This window comes from Falco punctatus, assembly GCF_963210335.1.
Source record: "Falco punctatus genome assembly, chromosome: 8".
In the NCBI taxonomy this organism is placed as follows: Eukaryota; Metazoa; Chordata; class Aves; order Falconiformes; family Falconidae; genus Falco; species Falco punctatus.
The window spans coordinates 14,086,275-14,110,333 of NC_137588.1; the positions used below are offsets into that span (position 1 = coordinate 14,086,275).

A 24,059-nucleotide genomic window follows, 5' to 3' on the forward strand; every position below is an offset into this window, starting at 1 on the left:
AAACAAAGAAAATATGTGATTTAAATTTCCCTTCGGCTCATCACGTGGGCAAGTTACAAAAAAAGGAGGAGTTAAAACAGTACAGTGAGACAGCATTCCTAAATTTAGTACTGTTTGCTAGTTAGAAATGAAAGACTGGGGGAGAGAATCTGGTTATCAGTCCCGCTCTAAAAACATTCTTTTTTCTGCTTGGTCTTTACCTTAGTATGTGAATGACTATTAATCACAAGAAAGTGAACACTGCATCTTGAAGACCTGTCAGACCCATATAAACAGACTGAAACAAACTGTTAATATTGCTGTCTAGGGAGAACTAAAAACAGTCTGATTAATTGTATTGGCACCTTGCTGCCTTTGGGACACTGATAGAGCCTGCCTTATTAGGGAAAAGCAGATCACTCTGAGGTTTCTTTTATTAATGCTATTTGCATTATCATCATCTTTAAATCTATACCTTGCCCTTGAACCCAGATCACAAAATGAAGATGGGAATGAAGTTGGAAACTGTTGGTGTCCTCTGGGAAGACAAAACTGTTTACAGTGCTTGCAAGTCACTTTTTCTGAAGAATTCCAGATGGCTATAAACCAGGTTAGCTCAGGATCCAGTTGGCATAAATGTGGAAATGTTATTTATAATGCTTCGTGTGCATGGATTAGGTACTTGGGAACTTTGAAACTTGGCATCTAGCAGAGAACTCAGGGCTGAACCACATTGTGAACTTTGAAGAAGAAAGTGACTAAGTAGAAAGAGAGGAATTAAAAAGGAAGGAAGAAAGGAAAAGAAGTGGAAGAAATCCTGAAAGTAGCTAGAAAGCTTACAGTAAAAGTGGTCTTCATCAGTTATAATGATTTATTCTCACCTATTGCTCCACTGGATTCTAAGTTCTTTTTATATATGCAAGGAACTCCAACACGGCTGGGAGGAGAATTAAGGCCCTCCACCTGTGCAAATCAGCAGCATTCCTCTGCCATTAGCCAGCTGAGACTCCGAGCCTGTTGCTGAGCTCCCTGTTTTACCAGGGACCTTGTTACGCCCAATTTGCTGTGGCTGTCACCTCAGTATTGCAACAGACATAATTTGCCTCAGATGTCTTTACTCAACGAGTTCTTGCTTGTTTGGACAGGATTCAGGCACAAATATACAAGACCAAAACCTAGAGCCAACTTAACATTAGTGCAAGTGGAGCTGTACAGGTCCCACCAAGACCTGCAGATTAGGGATGATGAATGAATGGCACAGACAAGCAGGATGGAGCCAGTAAAACTGATAGCTGGGAAAGAGTGAGAATCTCCCGAGTCCATTAAATAATGAGGTTATTCTGTAAATCTGCAAGTTTTATTCTGGTTTTGCTTTTTTCCTTTTATCTCTAGACGTAAGACACACTAACAGTGTGTCCATATGCCACAGCCTGTTTTCCTCTGTTCTTGTCATGGTTGAAGGCTTTTCAGGTCAAGGAACTGTCAGAATGATTTTTTGAGCAATCTTCAGGCACCTCCATATCTACTCTAGGGTAGGCTAACCCAAGTCAGCCTTGGAACTCTCTCTGGGCTCTCTTCTCTCTCAGCCAGCTATACACCTAAACTTGGAGTTCAGGTGTTGCTACCTCAGATATTTTAGACAGATGGCAGTGACACAAGGTAAATGTTCTGCAGCACATTCCCCTATACATTAGTGCTCATTGCAGTGCCCTCACTCTTTGAGTAAATCTTCTGAATGGTGGTGAGAAATTATATGGAAAAACTTCCATCTTGTTACTCATCTCTGTTGTCTGCCAGCTCCAGAACAGCAATACATGAATTTTACCCTAGCAAAACACCAGTGCTGCATACATTACTTAGCATCTTACAGGAAGACCAAATTAGAGCTTGCTGTTGCAGCAGGAGGTTGAACGTACACCTCCAGTGCCACAGATGTATGGTCCTGGCTGAGCCTGGCAGTCTGTCAGCACGATGCAAAACAAGCCTGAGGCTGCACCTGGAACACTGTGTTCAGTTTTGGGCTCCTCACTTCAAGAAGGACATTGAGGTGCTGGAGCATGTCCAGGGACGGGCAACAAAGCTGGTGAGGGGTCTGGAGCACAAGTCGTATGAGGAACAGCTGAGGGAACTGGGGTTGTTCAGCCTGGAGAGGAGGAGGCTCAGGGGGAACCTTACTGCTCTCTACAGCTACCTACAAGGAGGTTGTAGGCAGGTGGGGGTCGGTCTCTTCTCCTAAGTAACAAGTGATAGGGGAAGAGGAAACAGCCTCAAGTTACAGCAGGAAATGTTGAGATTGGATACTAGGAAATTTTTTTTCACTGAAAGGGTGTTCAAGCATTGAAACAGCTGCCCAGGAATCCTTGCAATTGCTTAAAAAACACACAGATGTGGTGCTTAGGGACATGGTTTAGTGATGGACCTGGCAGTGCTGGGTTAATGGTTGGACTTGATGTGTCTTTTCCAACCTGAATGATTCTAAGCCCAAATTCAGTTACGCTGAACAACAGAGTCCTGTCATTGCCTACAGTGTGGGGCCTTAGGCATACCACTTCTGACACAGGAGTAGATGACTTTCAAAATATTTGTGTGGCAATTGGGGAGCCTGTCTAAACACATCACAGGAATCCTGATTGATCTTATGCAATCACTATACCACCAAATACCTCACGTATGTGAAGCTGGGGCTATGTCATCTTTCAGACCAAGGACAAGAGAAGGTCATTAAGTCACGCTCAGACTGTCAAAGGAGACTGTTTCCTCCATTTTCTTAGCAATGCGTAGGCCATTTGGAAAGTGGAAAATCCTAAAGTGGGAGAACAAAGACATCTCGTGAAAGCAGTAGACTGCAAAAAGAAAGTTTAAGCAGGAAAGGAACAGAAGGGTGTGGATTCATAGCACCCAGGGCTCAGAGTTAATGGCAAGACCAAGAGAAGAAGATTTGTTGCACAGGTGATTGGTAAGACTGTGAGAGAGAAACTCATTCAAAGAGGGTATCTGGCTATCCCGAGAGGATCCGGTGTTAAGACCAAACAACAACCTAAAGTGATGAAAGGTGAGAAAATAAATGCAGAGATGGCACAAGCTATTTGTTGTTTTATATAGATGCTGCATGTGTGTAGTCATTGCGGTAGCTGAAATAAAGCATGCCTGTTGATGGGGCTCTTAGAAACAGACCACCTCTTTGCACCAGCTCTTGTGTCTTTTTGAAGAAGTAGCTGTGTATGCAGGGTCCTTGCAAGTTAGCATCTCAAAAAGCGTTTGGCTAAGGCTCTAGGGGATGGAGTTAAGGTAGACTTTGAGCTTTCATTCCAACTAGGGATAACAAACAGAGCTGGAGCAGCAAGACCTGTGCCAGAGCAGCCAGGGTGGAGGCAGCGCTGCTGTCTGTTCAAGCCAAGGGATGGTTAAAAGCACAAGCCAGTGTTCTACCATGGTAAACATCCAGCTGAGGAGCATGCCAGGGTATATACAATACATTTTCCAGAGGACGGGTGGGTCTTTCAGTTCATGTTAGCATTTTCTGGTCTAGGAGCACACTTGCATCTTCTTGTCAAATAGATCAGTAATACTGGACATCTTTCAAAATGGTGGTTTCCATTCACTTTTTGAGACTAGATTGCTTTAAAAAAACATAATGATTTAAAAAGACGTTCCCATTAGATCTAGACACGATGTTAAATATGACTTGTGCCATTTTTATCACTGTGTTTTTATATCAGAACTTCCAGCAGCAAACTGCAAGGGTTCAGAAGTGCCTGACAAAAAGAGAGCATTTTCTTACTCTTCACTTCAAGTTATAAGCTGTTTTGATTTCAAAATGAAACTGTGTGCCTCTAATTCTCTGCATCCTGCTTTTAGTAACAGCGGTACTTGATTCCTGAGTTTGATATGTAGTAATTCTTGTCTTTCACAATGTTACCGTAACCTTGCTCAAGTAACCACAGAGGAGAGTTAATGTGTACTGCATTTTAGCTGAAAGTTTATGTCCTCGTTCAGGATTGCTGGTGGATGATAAGAGTAACTGTTTTAACATAGGGGTGCTCATGGGGAATTTCATAACAACATGAAACAATAACTTACCTGGACACGCTTGCTAATAATTCTAGCGCTTAATGCGGACTGAGAATATGTGGGAATGTCTGCTCCTAGAACGTAACCAGAAGAGTGTTTGTACCTCACGAATGTGAAATGGTTTACAAAAGCTTTTTTAGCCAAACCCATAGAATTAGAAAAAAATCACTAATGTGGTATAATACCACATGAATTAAATAAGTAGTGTTTTGTTTTAATTCCGTTAATTTATTACTACGTTTTTGACTTCCAAATTGTTGGGTTTCCCAAGGCTCAACTTACTCGAGTAACTTACTTCTGCTGGAAAGTTGGGGTTCTCCTCGCCCAACATACTTCTATTGATTTCCAAGGAAATACGAAATCAAAAGCTTGACTAAAACTATAAGAATGAGCAACACTGGAAAAAATCCTACCTTTCCCCCTCGCCTCTGGTGCTGTTATCTACCTTAAATTAACAGATTCTGTGTCAAATGAATTGCAAGAGAAAACTTAGGAAGAGATGTTATGTACCCTGCTACATATATTTGGGGTAGCTGGCAGTTTGCTGATCCCCTTCCATACTTTTAAAATCAAGTAGTAACTCAGAAAGATGTGAGCTCCTGTCAGTGGGATCAGAGATCCTCTTGCCCTGTGTCTAGGGGGCGGAAAAACTGTGGGAGCAGCAGTAAGCAGCATGCACTTGCCTGCCAGCTGCTTTAGTTTGCAGCGTGGTGCAGTAGTGTAAAAGTAAATTGGTGGTGGTGTAAGTCACGGTGCCAGGGTATGAACTGTGCTGGGGCCTGGGTACCTGTGGTGCTGTGCCAGCTGTGGGTGTAGCAGCTTCCTCAGAGGGGTGGAGAGGACGTGTGAGTGTGGCTGCGTGTTAGACTGGTGCATCTGCGTCTCCCGTGAGTCAGAGCTCAGTCATGCAATTCTCAGCCTGGTCAAACAAGACACTCCTGGCTGGCACATGAAATCGCGGTGCCAGCTTCCCCTCCCCACTCCCCTCCCGTCCTAGGTTTCAACAGGCGTTTTGGTACAAAAGAGACTTGGTTGTGCCCACCTGCCAGCTAACTTGGTTTCTTTTGATTGCGCTGTAAAAAGAAGAGTTCGCTCTGCTTATCACGTTTGTACTTTGGTTATAGTGTCAGGCTTGGGCAGATTAATTGGTTGTAGCTTTAGCAGAGCTGTCAGGGTATTTAACCCATTGGAGAAAAATTACCTGAGCTGATGATGAACAGGCTTTAAATGCAGAGCAATTACTTAGTGCTAACAAAGCACCATGACTACGCACTTTGTCCACATGCAAAAAGCAAAGTCTTATCAGTGGTTCTGTTTGCAGGAGGACACTAAAAGATAACCTTTGTTTGTGCAAATACTTACTTGATAAGATCACCCGAAAGGGGATGAAATTTCTGGTTCTGTCTTGCCTGAAGGTTATGCTTCAAAGTATCAAACAAAAAGAAATAATAATCACAAACCAAGAATGCTCAATTCTCTCTTTTAGGTGGACTGGAAGTCTCTGATGGTGGGTTTCTTCCCTGCTTGCACTGATTGCTTTATTTCTAGCACATAACAATAAAGCAATTTAGAGACCTTTGACCAACAGGACTTTGGATTTCATTGTTCACAGGAACTGGCAAAGCTGGAGGGCTGGTTAGCGTTGAACTTGGTTTGTTCATTGCAGGCTTAACCCTGACTGGTAGCCGGGGTTTATAGCACAGAAGCCCTGTGACTCACAACTGTTCTGTTTTGCATCGATGTTGAAACTGGTTTGGGAGTTTCCAAACTGTGAAAGCTTAGGAGGTGCTTTTAGTGGACATGCACTCGATACCATTTGCCTCTCAAGGGTCACAGGTCACATTCTGAGGCAGCAGAGGTTTGCGTTTTTACTGTGATGAGTCTTAACATCTTGTGTTTGACCTCTGTCTAGCTTGCTCCAGGTTTTTTCTGTGTTAAGATCTGACTGAAAGGACACTGTTTATTGAATGGTTTTAATAGAACAACTTTAAATAAAAAATCCAATTTGTTGTAGTGCATCAATTGAAAGATTTACAAAACTGACGTCTTTCATTTTGCTTTCAAATAACTTATTAGAGATTTCCCATTTGGTGTTTGTAAAGGACCTTTATATCAAGGGAAAAATAAAATGCAAGCAGATGTTTTGGTCTTTTTGGATTAAGGCCTTCTATTAACCCAAGCACGCTCAAAGATCCATCTCGTGCAGAAAGTAAATATGTGTTTTCTAGTAAAATGTTTCTAAGTGTAGTTGTCTTAACCTGTTCTGTGGTCTGTGTCAGATTTGTAGATATGACTGTGATTTTAGGTTGATTTGGTTGCCACGTAGTACTTCTTTGTCTGGACACTAATGCAACGGCATGGTGTTTGTGTGAGCCCATCTTGCCTGCTGAACTCTACTGACTTTGGCTTCCTTTGACCAATTTCAGTTGCAGTTGACAGAGGGCTGGAGATGGCAAAGCCATTACCTTTCTACTAATTATGCGAGAGGAAGTGTCTGGGCTGAGAAGTAAAAGGTGCTAAATTCGTCCTGTGTACCCCCTACTGAAAAATACTTTATATGAGCCACCACCTTATTAGGTTCAAAGAACCTGTGCAGACAAGCAAGCTATTGGAAACCAGCTGTCATTCATTTTCTTGCTTGGTCTGTGTGGATTTCCTGCCCCAACTGATTTGCTTGCATTTTATCATGAGATTTTTAGAAAATGTGTTTGAATTTGAGGTTCTGGTGCTGCTTATATTTTTGTTCCTCATCCAGTGACAACACTGGCAATAATGTATTTGAGAGGTGGCTTCACAAGTTACATTCAGGTAGCTGTTAAGTTTCATTTTTCCTTTTCAAATGGGACTAATAGAAGTTTTCTGGAGGTGATCTTAATTGCAGACATGCAGCACAGCAAGATGTGATTTTGAAACAGCTGCTCAGCTCACCACAGGTGTGGTGAAGGTGCATCATTTATATTTTAAGTGATCAGGGACTGAGCTGCCTACTTTAAGGTGATTTCAGTGATCTCCTACTCATGGACCTGTGTGCTCTCCACCTTTGGTGATGTGGGCAGGTGGCAAAGGGAGTGTTTTGCATCTCCACATGTATTGGGAGTCATACAGGAACTGGTCCGGTTGCTTAATAAGGAATTTGTAAATGCTGTTGAATGTGGGAGCTCTGTCTGCTCAGCTTTTTTCTCTTGCCCATCACAACCAAATTGTGGTTTTTTGAGTCAGTAGGAGGACTGCAAATCTGAAGCTGGACCATCCTTACTTACTGAGGGTTTTTTAATGTGTAGAGTTTCTATAGCAATAGAAATAAGCACTCCTGTCACTTGAGTGCTTGGTATGTGCATGTATGTATGTGTCTTGCATAAGACTGGGAGGGCAGTGCCTGCTTCTGTTCCTGGAAATAGATTTGGAAGGAAGGGAGGAGTAGTGTTGGGTGCTGGCTCTGCAGGGCTGCTGCTGCAAGCTAACATACCTCAGGGAGGGGGACAGGTACAGGGAAAGAATAACTGTCGCCAGGACTTGTGCTGGCTGACACCACCTGATAAAGGAGGTCCCTCGATCATGAGTTTGCTTTTCATCTGCGCACTTTTTATTAGGGGTTAGAACGTGCAAGAAATAAAATGCAATCCTTGAAGGCAGGGGAACATGATGTTAGTCATCGATATTAGTCATTGACAGTTTCTGCCTTATGGGTTATTCAGGTTATTTCCTGAAAAAGGAAATCTTTGATTAGCTAGTTATTTTCCTTAGCACCGCTGTAAGGGCATCAGCAAATAATACAGTTCCTAGCAAAGCTACCACACTGCTTAGTGCCTGCCTGTGTGATCGGGAGGAGTAATGGGGAAATTTTAATGGAAGAAATTGTATCAGAACTGAAAAATACTAATGGCTTCAAAATGCTGTTCAGAGTTGACTCCTTAGCAATCATTTTTAATAAATCGTATGTGTGCAAATGAGGAATCCCAATGTCATATATTATCTAATACCTGGAATTTGATTGTTTTCTAGTGGTCTTTAACATTGTGCCAAATGTATTACAAAGGTGTGATACAGCAGAGCCACTGAAACATGGTCACTTCTAATAGGAGCAATGGTGTAGCCTACATAACTCAAAGCAGAAAATGCAGTATCCCAGTGAGACTGCAGCTGAGAATTAGGTGGGTAGAGCATACATGCTTGTTGAGTCAGAAGGAGCAAGGACACAGTCCTGCTCCAGAAGAGTGCCGTCAGATGGCAGTGCCCAGTTGTCAGTGCCTTGCTTGCAAGACTCTTCCCCTCCCGCACCAGTAAAACTTAGATATTTTTTTTCCAAACATACAAAAGGAGTATGAGACTTTGTACCACTCACCTTAATTGCAGTGAAAAGGCCAAGTCCCTGGAACACAGCTTTGAAAGCGTCAGTTTAAGGTAGTTGTTTAAGACAACTGGTGGACTAAAATGAAGAGAGGTACTTCCGTTATTTCTTAGATTCAGTGTTCTGTTAAAGGTTGCAGTTGGTGCTGTTATCCCTGCTCATCTGTGTTTTAGCTAATTACGTTGTCGTAGTTTCTAAAAATCTCTTTGAGTTGCTGTGTACTTTTTCATGAGTCTCATATCATGACCATGTAAGTTCACATCGTCCTTTCAGTACCTTTTGGTTTTCTGAACATGTCCAGTGGTCTTTCTGTTCACTGCCGTTCAGTTCCACCATTATAAACCAGTCTTTGCCAGAGCTTTGTTCAAGCATTTAGTAATGTCAAGAATTTGATTTCTGTATTGCGTTAAAATTACATGATTGTAATGTAGGAACTGAGTTCACAATTTCTTCTCTAAGCAACAGGTAGTGTAAAATAGTTGCACCTCTTCAGATATTTGGTTGTGTTTTTGCAGGAGTGATGTGATTCTCCACTCATCATGATGCCTTTGTGTGGTGTGACATTTTGTTCTGTGTAGATAGAAAATAAAGCTGGTCAGCTAGTTGTTTCTCTGTGTGTGCACACAAAGATAGACATTTTAATTAGATGCACTTTTCCTCTTCCTGACATCTTTATGGCAGAGTCGTAGGTTTTCATAAACTTTTCTTGCTAATATCTGCTTCCTTTACAAGGTTCATTTTTCTCTGTAATGTTACTTTAACCCAGGTTTTCATTTTACTTCAAGTCACTTTAATTAGGACATCTCTTCTCTGTTCAGGTTTCTGTAATTTAGCTTTACTGAACAGGTCTGTCAGTGGATAATCAATGGTCTTGCCTGAAACCTTGGTTTATGTAAGGAAAATATACCTTTCTCAAATAAGTCATTATAAAATCTATACCAATCTATATATTTCTGTATGCAAAAGGGAACTGATGTCAGTCAGCTTTGCTGGAAGAAAAGTATCTGGAAAAATGTATCTGCATGACATTTTCCCCAATATAGTTATTTCAGTTACAAAACCATAAATCACATCTGAAATTAACTCTTACAGCTTTCTAGCAGACCAGGAATCTTGTACTAAAAAACCTAAGAAATACTTCTGATGCGTAGTTGGAGTTACTTGGTTTTGTTACCGGATTAATTGTTTGAAGAAACACCTTCTGTCCTCAGGATGAGCTTTCAATAGCTTTAAATGTCATGGTACATGCTTACCTGATAGTTAGAGAATGACACTGGCACAGCATTCATTCTTATTATGGAACTGTGTGCCCATGAGGAATGCTGTAAAAGTAGCTGGTTCTTACAGGGTGACATAATTCCAGTTTCTGACAAGCTCTGTCTCTAGCGTCATTATTCTGCAGTCTTGGTGGGGAGAGGAAATCTTTTGAGTTTCCCCATCAAAAAGGCGTGACACACACTTTTTTGTCTTTTCCAGGATCTTTCCCAGAGAGTATCTTCTCCAGCAAATCCATCTTTATTCCCTTGCAGACCTTCAGCAGGTAAGTTTCTTTAACTTACACATCAAGCTTGTTCTCATCTTCAGTGCTAACTGTACAGTCCCCCTTTTAGCTAGTAGTAGCATAAATAGCTTTACTTCCAAGCCATCTCTGTGATTTATAGTTTAATGTAAAAAGAGGTTAAATGGGGCATTAGTTAGGGTTGAGAGAGAGAAAGCCAAGAGCATCGGTGTTGAAATGGAGCTGGAAAGAGGCTGCAGAAGAAAAACGTAGTCTGCAGAGAGAACTTTGCTGTGAGGAGTTTTTCATCTGATCAATGAAGGCTCATCTAAGGCTCAGCGTGCAAGTGACAAGTAGTATTTATTTCTTTGCTTGAAGGAATAGTTATTCAGGAATTTATGAGTTTGTACAGTCCTTAGGGCAACACACTTATTTACAAAATCTGCTAGGCAGTACCATAAGAGGGGGGGGGGGGGGGGGGGGGAAATACAAATAAAACAACAGAAAAAACTCAGCAAGCCTGCCGTACGGAGTTAAGCCATGCAATGTTACTATGGCAGATGTGACCACAGAAGAGGTAATATACCAGCAAAACATGTCCTTGCATTCATACTGATTGAACTAAACAAGCACCTTGCAGTACATCTGCCTGAACAGCAGAATTTTATTACGTACCAGATTGAACAAGAAGAAATTGGCAAAAAGAGCTGAAAAGAGAGGACAGGGAATCTAAGGTGAATGTGCTGCAGCACTCGGATGCACAATGGAGGGAGCAGTGAGTAAGATGTGCTAGATGACCTGGGCATGTCTGTGTTTGCACTCTGATGCCATTGTCAGTGATGTGTAAAACACGTTATTTTAAGTTTATTCCACTGATGTTTCCCTTGTTTGGTGGTGCCTTTTCTGCAGGATAATGGGTCGCATAGTCAGTTATGGGTGTTTACACATTTAAGTTGAGGTAGTTCAGGTTCAGATGTCCCTCAGAGCTGGAGACTACAGAACTGCAGGAAACATGGAAGTCACAGGGTAGAAGTGATTCCATATATAAAATAGAAAGGCCAGTCATCTGAGATTTAAAACTGTTTGCACATCTTTTCAGCATGTTCTGCTATCTCATCTTTAATAATCAAGCCATTAAAAAAGCAAGCTACTTAACTCCAGAGCTGCAGTCTCCCTGGTGGGCCTGTCTATTAGCCCCAGTGCTTTGTAAGCTGCTTAATCAGTTCCTAACATTGGTAGTAGATATTTTAGAAGCAATCAGCAGCTTATCAAGCACCCTGTGGGAGGGAGGGAGGGTAGAAGTCACAATTCATCCATTGATTTAGCAGTTTGCTTTCGCACGTTTCTTTGTGTTTGTGTTTGCAAGACACCTTTTCTTCCCTTGAGGGCCTCAGCCCCAAACTTATCATATTGAGAGGCTATATAGTTTCATTACTATTTCTGCTGGGGTGGGTTAAATTGCATTTACCTTTTAATCTAGTTATATCCTTGTTGTCAGCCTGGAGAGGTTTTTCCACATTTCAGAGGTTCCAAGTTTGAACTCGGATTGCCTGTTTCTGTCGAAACGGAGCCAAAGTGGAAAGGGCTTCATTGAGAAAAAGAACCCAACCACCAGAGAAACGCTAATACCCTTACAGCTCCCGCCTCCCCCGTGGTTTGCCCCTTACCACTGCTTTCTCCCGGTTGCTCATCATTTTCTACCAACCTGCAGTTTGGGTGGTTTTTAATCCTAAAAGTTTCCCCTCCTTTTGATTCCTCTGCAGCCTATTTCCTCATATCCATGGGCTGCTGTATCCTGCCGTCCACTGTATCCTGCTGTCATGTAGATTGCATGTGTTTGGGGAATTAACTAAAAGGTTTATTAAAGATTAATGGAAAGATAAGGCATGGTGAGTGAATTAGAAAAGCAGAGAGGGGTAATCTGCAGATATAAGCAACCTTTACCCTGGTTAGTCCCAGCTCAATTCTGATTTGTTTCCTAGCCAAGTTCTCTTTAAAGGTGCTGAAAAAACATGGTCATTTCCTAGCAAGCAGGTGAGTTTCAAAAATGTGGTATGAAAGTCTGTTCTTGGGTGCAAAAAGGCTGAAATGCCTGTTTGCTGGTAGATGAAGAAGCATATAATACTATTGTAAAATGAAACCCAATTTGAATCTATTTCTAAGCTTCATAGAGCTCCATGCCTAGACCTTATGGATGTGGCAGAGTACATACTTGAGCTATCTGATGGTCTGGGGATGGATCAGTTTGGATAGGGCTCTAATGGGAAGACCTTAACTGTGAAGTTAAAAGCAGAGCGGAAGAATTTGAAAAAAATGGCCTTAATCTTGGAAACTCACCACATCATGGTGAGGTGGTGGCTTTGCTAGTTCTTCACAGATGCTTGTAGTACAGATGTGAGTAGGTCTGACCTTTAACCAAAGAGGCAGCAAGTGATCATCTTTACTTGTATGTGCATGCTTGTTTAAAATAAACACAAACGCACACACGTACCCCAGCAAGGTTTCACTGCAGACCAGGGACCCAGGGACTACAGTAAAGTTTACAGCAGGTCTGTCGATGGGCATTCCTGTTGGGTACGTATTCTCAGAATCCTCTTGTTGCAGTTGTTGGAGGTGTTTAGCAGATAAGATAACTAATCAGGTGCATTCACATTTAGGAAACAGAAACCCAAAGTGTGAAAGCTTGCCTGTTCTGCCCTATTGTCTTAATTGCTTTCCTTTGTGACCCTCCCTGGTGTCATCTACTCAGGCAGTAACCTGCCCTGTGTCACCCTTAGCACTGTGCGTCTCTGTTAGCCATTTTATCCAGGACTATTCCAATCAATTAAAGCTTTAAAGAGGAAGACCTCCAGTTGTTAGGAAGCCAGTATTCACTCCTGAAATTGCTGGTTTTAGCAGACGTAGTACACTGGAAAAATGGATTACTTTTATTTATGTGCAGTATGGTCCCTGATGATGCAGTCACAGTCCGGGGCAGCTTCACCCTAAACCTATTGGAGGTATGAACTCTGCTCCCTGCAGGCATTACTAATGGACGTATCACTGGTTTTATGGACAAGTGGACACAGTTCATGCAAGTCGGAGTTAAAACCTGTCCATTCATTTTGTGTGACTATGGGGCTGCTTTTGTTGAGACTAACAGTTTTTACACTGTTAAACATTGATTTGGACAGAAACAGACTCAGACAAGACTCTTGCATTTCTTAGGAAAAGTAATTCTTGTTGTTTACATTAGAATCCATATTAATGGGAGCTTTTAAAGTAAAAGACTTGAGGAAGCTATTGTGATGAGTTCAGAATTCAGATGCTTAATCCACACAGAGTTAACTAATGTCTTGCCTGTTTTTTGTGTTAAATAGGAAGATACACAATTGTACGTAGATTATTGTAGTGATGGTCTTTATGGTAGAAACACTGTTAATCATGTCAATTATTTCATCCTGGTTATACTACCCCTAAAAGATATGTTAAAATAGAAAGGATCCACGTAACAGCAGAGATGACTGGATGTCAGGGATGTAAATTGTGAGTGAGGTACGAGATTTAAAAAGATGATGATTTGAAGACTTGTTTACACGGGAACACGGGGTAAAAAAACTGAAGTGACAAGATATGGGAATCTAAAATGATGAGTTGAATTACATTGAATCACTGTGTAAATACTGTTATTCAAAATATAAGCAGCTTTCATTTGGTTTATCTCCATTTACTTTGGAAGCAAAGTGAGCTAAATTGTATTAAGGCCATTTTCATTCTGAATGTGTATGTCCAACAGGGATTTAATGTAGTATAATTTATCTATTTTTACATTGTAGATAAACTAATCCATTAAAATGTAATTAAAACATCCATTTACTTCAGATCAACTTTCCTGACTATCTACCTGTAGATGAACCTACAAACAATGCGAAGAACAGTGGAGAGAAAGGATGAACAGGAGAGACCTATTCTCACAATAATATAGCGTAGGTCATACAGTGACTATGATGTGCATAAAAATCCTTAACTGAAATGCTTCTTTGCAGAGCACACAGTGAGCGTGAGGAACTTAATGCTGTAGTAATATTGCTGAGGCCAGAAGTTTATCATCTTTGAGAGGATTAAATATCCATAATGAGAATGTCCACAGTTACACTATGGTAGATAAAGAGATTTTAAGGTTACAGAATAGACATATTATTTATGGAGCGGATTAGGAAGATGTCTTCCCTATTGACAGATCAATGATTTCATCTTCCTCTGACATATACTGTACTGATCACAGTGTCTGATAGCATTTCGCACTAGATGAACAGTTGGATCTAACAGAAGCATTCCTAATAGGAAACTCCTAATGTTTCTGTTCAGGATTTTGTGCATATAAAGTTCCCTAACAAAAATGTGGGGAATAAAAATGAACTTTCATGAAACAGAAGTTGTACTTAATTTGAGCCTAGTATATTGTTAGAGCAGGATTAGGAAGCCTTAGGAGAATAAAGAAATTGATAGGTGTCGCTCACTTTTCCAGGCTTTTAACTCATTTTGTACTATCATAATACCTCATTTTCTTTGGATTTTCCCTATATTTTCCTAGAGTGAGGTGGAGGAATTGGAGGTGCTCTTTCTAGGTTTTTGTATGTCCAGAATTTTAGGTTGATTTAGACAAGTTGTTTAATAAGTCCCAAACATAGCAAAGACGACAAGGACATGTGGACTTCTTTTTGCTCTTTACTTGCTGGTGTTTTCAGAAGTAAAACTTCTTTTCTGATCACTCAGTCCTCATACAATTACTGAGAAATGCTTAGCTTAGATGTATGATGTACAGCCTAATGACTTCCAAGCCCATCAGTGGTGGTGTCCTTGTCCAGCAGCTCCTTTTTGTTGACACGTAAAAAGGATGGGATGTGGCATCCAACCTACATGCCTGTGCTGGTGGAAGATGGTTGTGTGCATGTGGCTATATTGAGTGACAAAACTGGGGTTTGGCTTACATGCTTTGCACTTGCTCTAGTTCTAGAAGTGTTACTGGGGTAGATGCGTGACAAACACCCCCCACCCCACTCCCTGCTCTTAGTGGATATAGCCGCAGCTGTAAAAGCATTAGCCCAAACTCAGTGATACCAATGAGGAGGTCTATTGCTCTCGTTTGCTTCATTCAATGATTCAATATAAACTGTATCAGCTTAAACTTTTATTTACCAAAGGGGTTTACCCTTGTAGCTGTACCAGCAGATCCTTTAAGTTTAGGCAAGCCCTTTTTTGGCTTGAGGTGCAGGAGGTAGCAAATGAGAAGGAGAATGTGCTTTTTGGCAGGCCTGGCTGTGCTGAGATGGCTGAAGATTTGTCTGTCGCAGTTCTCTGTGGGAGTTCACCATGCTCAACAAGGGCAGCAAAATGCCAGGCACAGCTATGCCGTAGCTGCCACGCTTCAGAGTTCAGTACCATAGTGAAAACACTGATTTATGCCCCAGCCTCACAAGCAAGAGTTGACACGGTATGTGTGACAGAGATGCAAGTCCTCCAGTGCGTCACTACCAGTATTCAGCTGGCCATGGGTTGGAAGATGTTGCTCAGACTAGAGCTGGTTTAAAACAGTGGTGGGTTTTAACTGCCACGTCAGGGGCAGCCGCTGCTCCTAAGTATTGGGGAGGAGGTAGACAGAAACAGATGGTTGTGTGGGGAGGTGAGAGATCTACACATCGTTAATTTGCATGGTGGTCCAGTTCTTATCCTCAGGCACATGAGATCTGGACTCTTTCCCGCTCTGTTGCAGGCTTTCTCTGACACGGGACAAATAATTTTTAATGGGATTAAGGTAAAATGGGTCCTACTTTACTATGCATATTTTTAAAGTAGACATCCTAAGCACAATTGAGTTCAAAAGGGGGAAGCCCAGCACTTTGGAGGGCTAGTCTGTCTGACCTATTTTAAATATGTTGTGTAATTACAGTACACTAAGATTTTGAGGCATTTAGATAATTCTGTGCTTGAACTGTGTAAACATGCATCTTGGACCCTAATGACATGATGCTAATAGCCATCTTTATGCCCTTCTTTTACAACCTGTGCCTGCTTGACTGTGGTAACTGTATTAGCAAAAGAGTAGTCCTAGAATGGGAGAAGCACAGTATATGCATTTCCTTAAATATTAAAAGTTCTGATAGCAAAAGATCAATTAAGCAGCTGGTATACTTTCCTGTGGCTATGGCTCCTTTATCACTCATTTCTGTCACTCCCTGGAGTTTGCTAGCACTGAGCTGTCTGTCAGCAGAACAGGAAACTTCAGGTTAGCTGATATTTCAGGTGTGTGTATAACTCCCTGAAGTGCTGACAGCTCTGCTTACAATTAGTGGTAATGGCAACGATCTTACTGGTGTTTCCTTTTTACCACAGCGTCACTGGGGAAGGGAGTTGCTGTCATTCAGAATGGCTCGTGGTCAGGCAGAGAGCGTGGCAGAGCCGGCCAGGCTCGTGGGTGAAGACCTGGCCAGGAGCATTTTGGCAAGTGGCAGCCAGGAAGACAAGTTCATCTGAGTTAGGTGTGTTAAAGTCTTGGAGACAAAGTGTGGTGATACAGCAAGATTGTTAATAGATATTTTTAAGAGCAGAACTGGTTTTTTGCACTGCTTGAAACCAGAGTTTTCAACAGGGCTTATTAAATACATGTGGTGCTTTTCCATGTGAATGTATAATCGAGGCTGCTTGGGGTTAAGTGTGGCTTTTTAGAACGAAACTGTTTAAAACAACGCATCAGTGGTGCCAGAGGCTTGCAGGAGCTTCTAAGATGAGAGGTCCAGAGATATTTTAATTTTTTCAGCCCCTGAAAGAGGCAGTAGCAATAGAAGCTACCCCTTCTCTAGTCCTTTGTGCTAACCAGGTTTCTTCTGTTCTTTTTTGGCTGTGCGGAATGGAGGTCAGGCTTAGCAGTGTGGAAGATAGGGCTCTAACCTCGTACTTCACGTAAAATGTCTATTCAGGAGAGGCAGCTGGGCATATCTCAAGGAATAACATCCCAAGAAACCATATTTACCGAGAAACCAAAATACTGTCTCAGGGGTACCTGCTTGGATGAGAGAAGAACATTTCTTTTTTAGAGACTTTTTTAAAATACACTTTGTACTCGCAGAGTTTTTTTCAGAGTAACCCTAGCCATTGGTATGTTGCTGTCGTGTTCTAAAATCTTTCAGAGGACTCCTCCTTAAAATGCCCTGATCTAGTCCTGTGCAAGACAGGAAATTTTCAAATTTTGTGATACCACCATGAAATAACAACTTATGCAGTGGGCGTGTAGAGTCAGTTATCTCTGCATGCAATTGCCTGCTTAATCTTTAAAAAAAAAGACGCACATATATTAGCTCATATACTCTCTGCCTGAATGCATATTGTGTATTTGCTTGTTTGTATAGAGTCCCGTATGTTTTTAAGCTACGGCAAGCGCTTTCTGTTCCCTACCAGCCAAATTCCTGGTATTTTTTCAAGCTTGTTTGATTAAAACAGCCTTTAACCTTTGCTTGAATACCTGTTTCTTAAAACAACCTATAACTCATCCCTGCAACAGGATTAGGAGAACTCGGGGTGTGACAAAATTGACATGTAGCTGCCTTGGAAACCTTGGGGGAAGGAGAAAGGCGGTAAGGTGATTGAAACACAGTGAGTGTGAAGGCAGAAGTTGTAGGGCTGGAGCCTTGTTGCAGGGCTTGCTGGGGAGCTGGCACGAGTGATTTCCAGGCGTGTTTTTTATACTGAGACAATTCCATCTCTTTCTCACTTGTGTCAGCTTGCACCCAGAGACGTGCTGAAATTTCAGGCTCTTCTTCCTTTCCAAGAGAGGAGTGGGGGAGGGCTCGGAGAGACCTTGTCAGCCTCTCTGCCTCCTGCTGTAAATTCACTTGGGCTGTCAACAGTTTGTTCCTCTCCCCCAGCCAAGGTAAAACTCCGTCTTCACCTTGTCCCCTGCCTATACGTGCTTGTCACAGATTAGCAGCATTTGCTCCTGACCTTGTTTTGTTTTTCCTCCTCTTCCCAGTGCCTGTTATAGTTAGTAGCTATTTTGTGGAATATCACTTTAATACCAAATTAAAGTGCAACATGTTGAGTGGTCTGGTTTGGAAGGACCGCAAACAGCTCTGCTGTCAGTGTGGTCTGCCTGGTGCAAAGAAGCCAAAGGGAGCTTGTGATTTCTGTTTATTCAAATTCTCACTCATTTCTCATTGAGTTTGATTTATTTGGTGGGTGATTTTGTGGGTTTTTTTGTTCTTTGCAATGTTTATCGCCAGGTTTCCTTTCAGGTTGTTCTCTGCCCTGGGTGAGTGATGAGTTAGCACAGTACAGTGTGTGGCTGTGTGATGTTGCTTTGCCTGTGTCAAGGCCAGCAATGGCAAAATGGTGACATGTATGTCAGAGCCAGTGGCTTGTGCTGATGCCAGCAGTGGATGAATGGAGTCCCTAGCCGCACCTACTCCTGTCCACCCTGCTGCCACCCATACCATGAGCTGAACAGGCCTTTGGAACAGCAAGGGACCTGGAAAGGCTGTGAAGGGGAGAGAGAGAGGATGGGGTGGTGTCACCCTTACTGTCTGGAGCTGGGGTTGTGGCCCATAGCATGGCTGTAGCAACAAAAAATGGGGCTGCTCTTGAAGTTACTGCTGTGTTCTTTTTTAATTTGTTTTACGGCAGTGCACAGTGTCTGTGTGTGCATACTAATATTAAGAAATTATTCTTGCCTTAAGTCACTTGCAATTTAAATAAACAAGACAGGCAACCTGAAAGAGATGACTGGGAGTCAAAATGGAGCAAGGAAAGCTGACTGGACCAGTATATTACACAAAAGACAGGGCAGAGCTGAGATCTGATATCTACCTCCCTGGGGCTTTTACTGCATGATCATCCTGCCTCATTCCATTTCCCTTTCCTCTGAACTAAAGATTAATTGTGCATTGAAATCATAACAAGAATTCACGGTGTTAGGAATCTGGTGAACGGAAGGGGAAAAAATCCTCAAGGAAATTAGCAGTCCATGAGCATTGTCTGTTCCCTAGAAATAAATGACTAGGAACTTCCCAGCCAGGGGAATGTGTTTTCCCTTTCTTTGCAGCTTGCATTATCCTTAGCTAAGCATATTGTGGCATGCTTGTCTCCACATCCATGTTTTCATCACAGAAATCCTGACCCTGCTGAAATCTCTCACAGGGCAGAGATTCCATTTACCCTTTGCGCTTTAATGCCCAATTTCCATGCTTAAGGGATGTGGAAAACAGTTGCTTATTCTCCACTTAGCAAACAGGTAAAGGCAACCATTGTAGCTTTCCTGCATCCTAATCTGTTCTTACTCTTCCCAGTTTGTGACAGTGATCGCCTGTGACAGAGAACAGAATGCACCAGAAAACTCATTCTGAAACAGGTTGCACAATGTAAGGATGGGAGGTAGAGTGTGAAACAAAGGTAGTTGACTGAAGCAAAAGAGGTCTGAGGCAGGAGTTAGGAACACCTTTCCAGCCATTTTGAGTGCTGGAGCATTGTGGTATCTCTGTGGTGAGAAGTTTTTAAGCAAGTCAGTCATCTGACGGCTGTGCCGCAGGGAGAGGAGTAAACTGGAGGTTTCTAGAGGTGTTTTTTCTAGCCTTATTTTCTTATATCATTGGTAGTTCTTTCAAAAGCATATTTCTCATCTGTCCTGGAGGTGAGGAAAGATTGCTGAGCGTTTAGTCCTCCTCCACAAAGTTTCCAGCAGTGGAATTTGGAGGGCAGTGAGCACAGTGGTGAATCCAAGCAGATCTGTTCAGGAGATTTGCCCTTTCATTCTGCCCAGGAAGTATGCTCTCTGTGGTACTCCGAAGTCTAGGCAAAGCTGGAGCTTTCCTCTGAGCTTCTTAGCAAAAGGCTTGGTTCAGACCAGCTGTTTCTGGAGAGGTAGAAAGAAAACAACCAGGAAGAAGAAGAAACCTTGTCTTTAGAGGATGGTGGAAGGCTGTGCATGATTATTGACTGCTCCTTCAAATAACTTCCTTCTGCCAGACGTGCTTGTGACACTAATGCCACTAATTAAAGTACTTTCTATCCCTTCAATGTATATAATTGGGGGTGGTGAATGAGCTTCATGTCTACCACCCCTTCAATTTTCTCAGTGCCTCTTGGTCTTTTCATGTCTCTTCTGCATTGCGTCAGTGCCTCCTGGCAGATTCTGTCTGTGTCTGTCTCTGAGAGAGAGCCAAGTGTGGGTCTGGCCTTGAGAAATAATCATAAAATTGTGTTCTGTCAGGAGGAGAGGCCGGGACAATCCAGTTGAGATTTGAACCTGTAATTCAAGGTGTTTTAGGGATTTCATATCACTTAACCCATCCCCTCCAGGCGTCACTTGTGTCTGACATGTAAATCAGACTGGAGGAATAAGTGAAACAGATCGCTCGGTGCTCCAGAAGAAGGCTACGAAGGAAACCTACCTGTGTCTTTAAAGAGAGTGCCTTCTAATAAATGTTATCTGCAGAGAAACACACCAGCCCCTACATAGGTAGTTAATGTTACTGCTTCAGTGTTGGCTTATAAAACAACTTTATCACCTCTGTGATGATAATGATTAACAAGCTGATTTACAAGGGTGGGGTCGCAAAGCCATTTTGCAAATTTAGCTTGTCTCACAGTGGCCCTGATACAGAATCTGAGTTTTACAGTATTTTCACCACTTTACCTGGAATACGTAACCCTGGTGTGGGGGTTCTTAAAGCAGAACAGTAGCAACAGATAGTCTATGAGGATGATAACCAGGGTTTCCTCCTGTGCTTCTGGTACAGGAGGAAATCACAGGTCCAGGACTGAGGATTCAGGAGAGTTGAGGACATTTCTAGCTCCCTTCTCAGTGTTTATTCCTTGGTCACTTAGACACAGTAAAGTGATGGGGTTCCTGGGCACGCTGTTACATGATGCCTGTGGTTGTTGGCTGTCCCTTGTGCCAGAGCTGGCAAAATATACAGATGTAGGTAGATTGCCTTCTTTTAGATTCTGGAGAGTTTCTCTTAAAATATTCTTCATCTGTTGATTCTCCATTCTCTTGGATCTTAATATAAGAAAAAATTATTTTTTAACAGCTTCTGTTCTTACTTTTGTTATCAGATGTTAGAAATTACTCAGACTAGTGAATTTAATCCAAATTATTTTAATCCCGAAACCCTTGATGTTGTTTAACATACCATGACACTTTTCAGAATTTGGACTTCTTAACCTTGGCAGAGGTTAAGAATCGAGCAGAACAGTGTATCTGAAAGCTCAGCAAACTGTATTCCCTTTACCGCCTGTCTGGACAGTCCTCATGTAGGTGATCAAAGGTATTTATGATCTCCATGCTATGTAAACATCTACTGCACTTTCAGAAGTTGGTAAAAATGTGCAGACAGAGCAGGAGACTTGATGGCCCTCACTCAAATTCACCATATAGACTCCTGCGGGGATGGAGGTCTTACTCTTTACCTTTTACTTGTTAGCTAGCATTGCTGATAGGAGCCCTGCCCTCAAGACAAACACTCGCTGCCCTGAGAAATGTCTGAAAACTGTACTGTTTTTTTTCTCTCCTGTCCAGAAAGTTCATCATGTCTGATAGATGTCAGTGTTGATTTATGTGGTCACGATGCAAGTGTTGGGTATTTCTGTGGACGTGGTCTAATAGGTGGGTGGAAGGCTATGGAGGTGTTACTTGAAGCAATAGTGGATTACAGCTGACTCATTTTTCCTTCTGTTTCTATGCATTCCCCCTCTAGTTACCCCCAAAGCCCTTGTAATATTACCTCTTTGGGAATGACATAGTCTGAGTTTAGAGAGGACTTACTTACTTACCTTGTGTCATCAATATTTGATTGCTTTTCATTGACAGTCAGAGGCTTCTGTTATGTCTTTTCTGATTTGAACAACTGTCAGGGACTGGAACAAACTCTTAACTAATTTTGTATTAGGGCTTTTTATGCCTTTTTTTTTTTTTTGGTCTTGTTCTGTTTTCCAAACAGAAAATTATCACAAGCCATTGATTTAGGTTACCATCTCTCTGGGTTAGAACTCCCAACAGAGATGAGAAGTTCTGCCACTGTTACCTTGGCCACCTTTCTGGTTTGGCTTTTAGTATGAAAACATACATATTGCAACACTGCTGTCCCGTGAGACCAGTTTGTGCAACCCTCCTTCATGCTGGCAAGTATGTTCGCCTACAAGGAGTCTTTGTTGACTGAAAAGGGAAGACAAAGCGGCTTGACTTCTCTCTGCTGTGTGTAATGGGCTGGGGTTTTGAACCCCTTGTCTTGTGCTGCATGGGAGAAGGAGGTTTAGGGGCCAGGGCTAGGGCTGGGGAATGGGGGACCTTCAGAGGTGGGCTTCTACTAGCATTCTGCTTAGCCTGGACAGTTTGGAAGAGGGATGGAGTCAGTACAGAGCTGTAGCACAGTGTGTTGGAGGTGAGGGGACTGCCTCTCCTCTGGTGCAGGACAGCATCGTGGGCTCAGAAATGTGTCATGAAGGTAGGGCACAGGGATACCGGTGAGAGTCCCCTGGGCAACACGTGCTGCTCCTGGAAGTTGTCTACGGGCAATGACCTGGTGTGCATACAGTGGGCCACTAAGGAGGATTCGCCTGTGGAAGGTGCTGTGATCTATGGCCTTTCCAGTTCTTGCTCTCCGGAGGCAGCTGGCTCTGAAAAGATCACTTTAAGAGAGCGAGGGAACTATGAGTAACTTCCAGTTTTTGGACAGCAGGATCAAGAAACCTCTGGGGGCCAGCAGCCCTCCTGACAAGTAGTTAAACTTTGTCTGGTCACATATTGCCTTCATGATCATATTAATGTGATGTATCCAAAGAGTTTTCAACTTGTACCATAGCCCCTGCTGCCTTCCATCTTCTGTCTTCCTGCTGAATCAGGAAAAACATAGCCCAGTGCATGTGCTTTGTGTCTTCCCACCACCCAAGGCTCTTGCAGTGGTTGCCAGCATTGGCTTCTTTGCTAGCGTTTGGCAGTCCCCACGTTTCCCCCCCCCTCAGTCATACAGAGCATAATTGTTTTGTTAGATTTATATTTGCTGCCTAACTGAACAGTAGCACAAAGATATACAGAGAAGAAAATTTTATTTACCTTTACTCATAACTTTCACTTGTATGAAAAGCCTCTATTGTAGAAATCGTCTAAAATAGTTGTCCCGGCACCTCTTTGGCATGTGTTCAGATTGTGTGTATACACTTTAGTTTCTCCCACTGCTGCAGACAAGGCTCTGCCTTCCCCTCTTGCTTGCCTATACACCTCAGCTTTCCCAAGCCAGGTGCAGGAGGCTGGGCAGCAGGGTGGGTTGCTGCCCTTGCTGGCTTTCCTGGCTTCTCCTCTCCCCTCCCTGGCACTTGCAGCTGTGCGCTGGCCGGAGGGATGCTCTCTGGATTATGGGCATGGAGGCTTCTCTATAACACAGATTGTCCCATTTAGGGTGGGAGATAGTGGCAGTTAGTGTAAAAAGCAATGCTTGTTTTGTGGGTTTAAATAGTAAGTGCTTTGAGGGCAGGGCCTGCCTTTTATGTGTGTACATGTGGGTGTGTATTTTTATACAATTCCTAATGCGAGACACACGGTTAGCAGCAGCAGTATGCAAAGCCATGGCTTTCTGTCCTGTGGTAGCTTAGAGAAGTCTTTTATCCAGACCCATAGAAGTGGACAGTGATTCTGATGTGAATTGCTGGGGCTATTGAGAGACACAGCTTGCTTTGGGTCTCCAAAGACAACTATCTGCCTCCCATCGCCACCAGGCAGCGTAGTCTAGTATGCTCCAGGTACAGCAGTGGTAAGCTAACTGTAAGAACATGGCCCATGTCCAGAATCCTTTTGGGATGGGATGCTTGACCAATTTAGGAAGAGAAAGCTGCATTCCACCCTGCATCAATTGATGACTAGGGTGCCATCATCAGTCGCCTTTCACCCTTAATACGGGGTGACAAAACGCTTGCACTACAAAGAATTCAATTAGAAAGCAGACCTTGCTCTTCATGTGTGCTGTAGGTAGGAGAGAATCTGAACTCAGAAAAATTTTAATTTAAGCTTGATGGGTTTTTTTGTTTTTTGGTTTTTTTTGGTTGGTGGGGTTTTTTTTAAGAGGCACGAATATATTTTTAAGCCTTTCCGGGTGCATGTTGAGGCTGTATTATGTTACAGGGATACATCAATGGTGAAAT

General features: G+C 42.5%; 1 protein-coding gene across 5 annotated transcripts in view; it reads left to right on the plus strand.

The window, feature by feature from the left end:
* Positions 1–24,059, plus strand: part of PLEKHM3 (pleckstrin homology domain containing M3) — a 134,089-nt gene that overhangs the window by 62,443 nt on the left and 47,587 nt on the right. For all 5 annotated transcript variants that reach the window (XR_013930162.1, XM_080400177.1, XM_080400179.1 and 2 more), the window contains one exon: positions 9,875–9,938. Coding sequence is in view for 4 of the 5 variants with exons in the window: in XM_080400177.1 (XP_080256303.1) it covers positions 9,875–9,938 (64 nt within the window). In the remaining variant the exon portion in view is untranslated. The remainder of the gene's footprint in view (positions 1–9,874; positions 9,939–24,059) is intronic.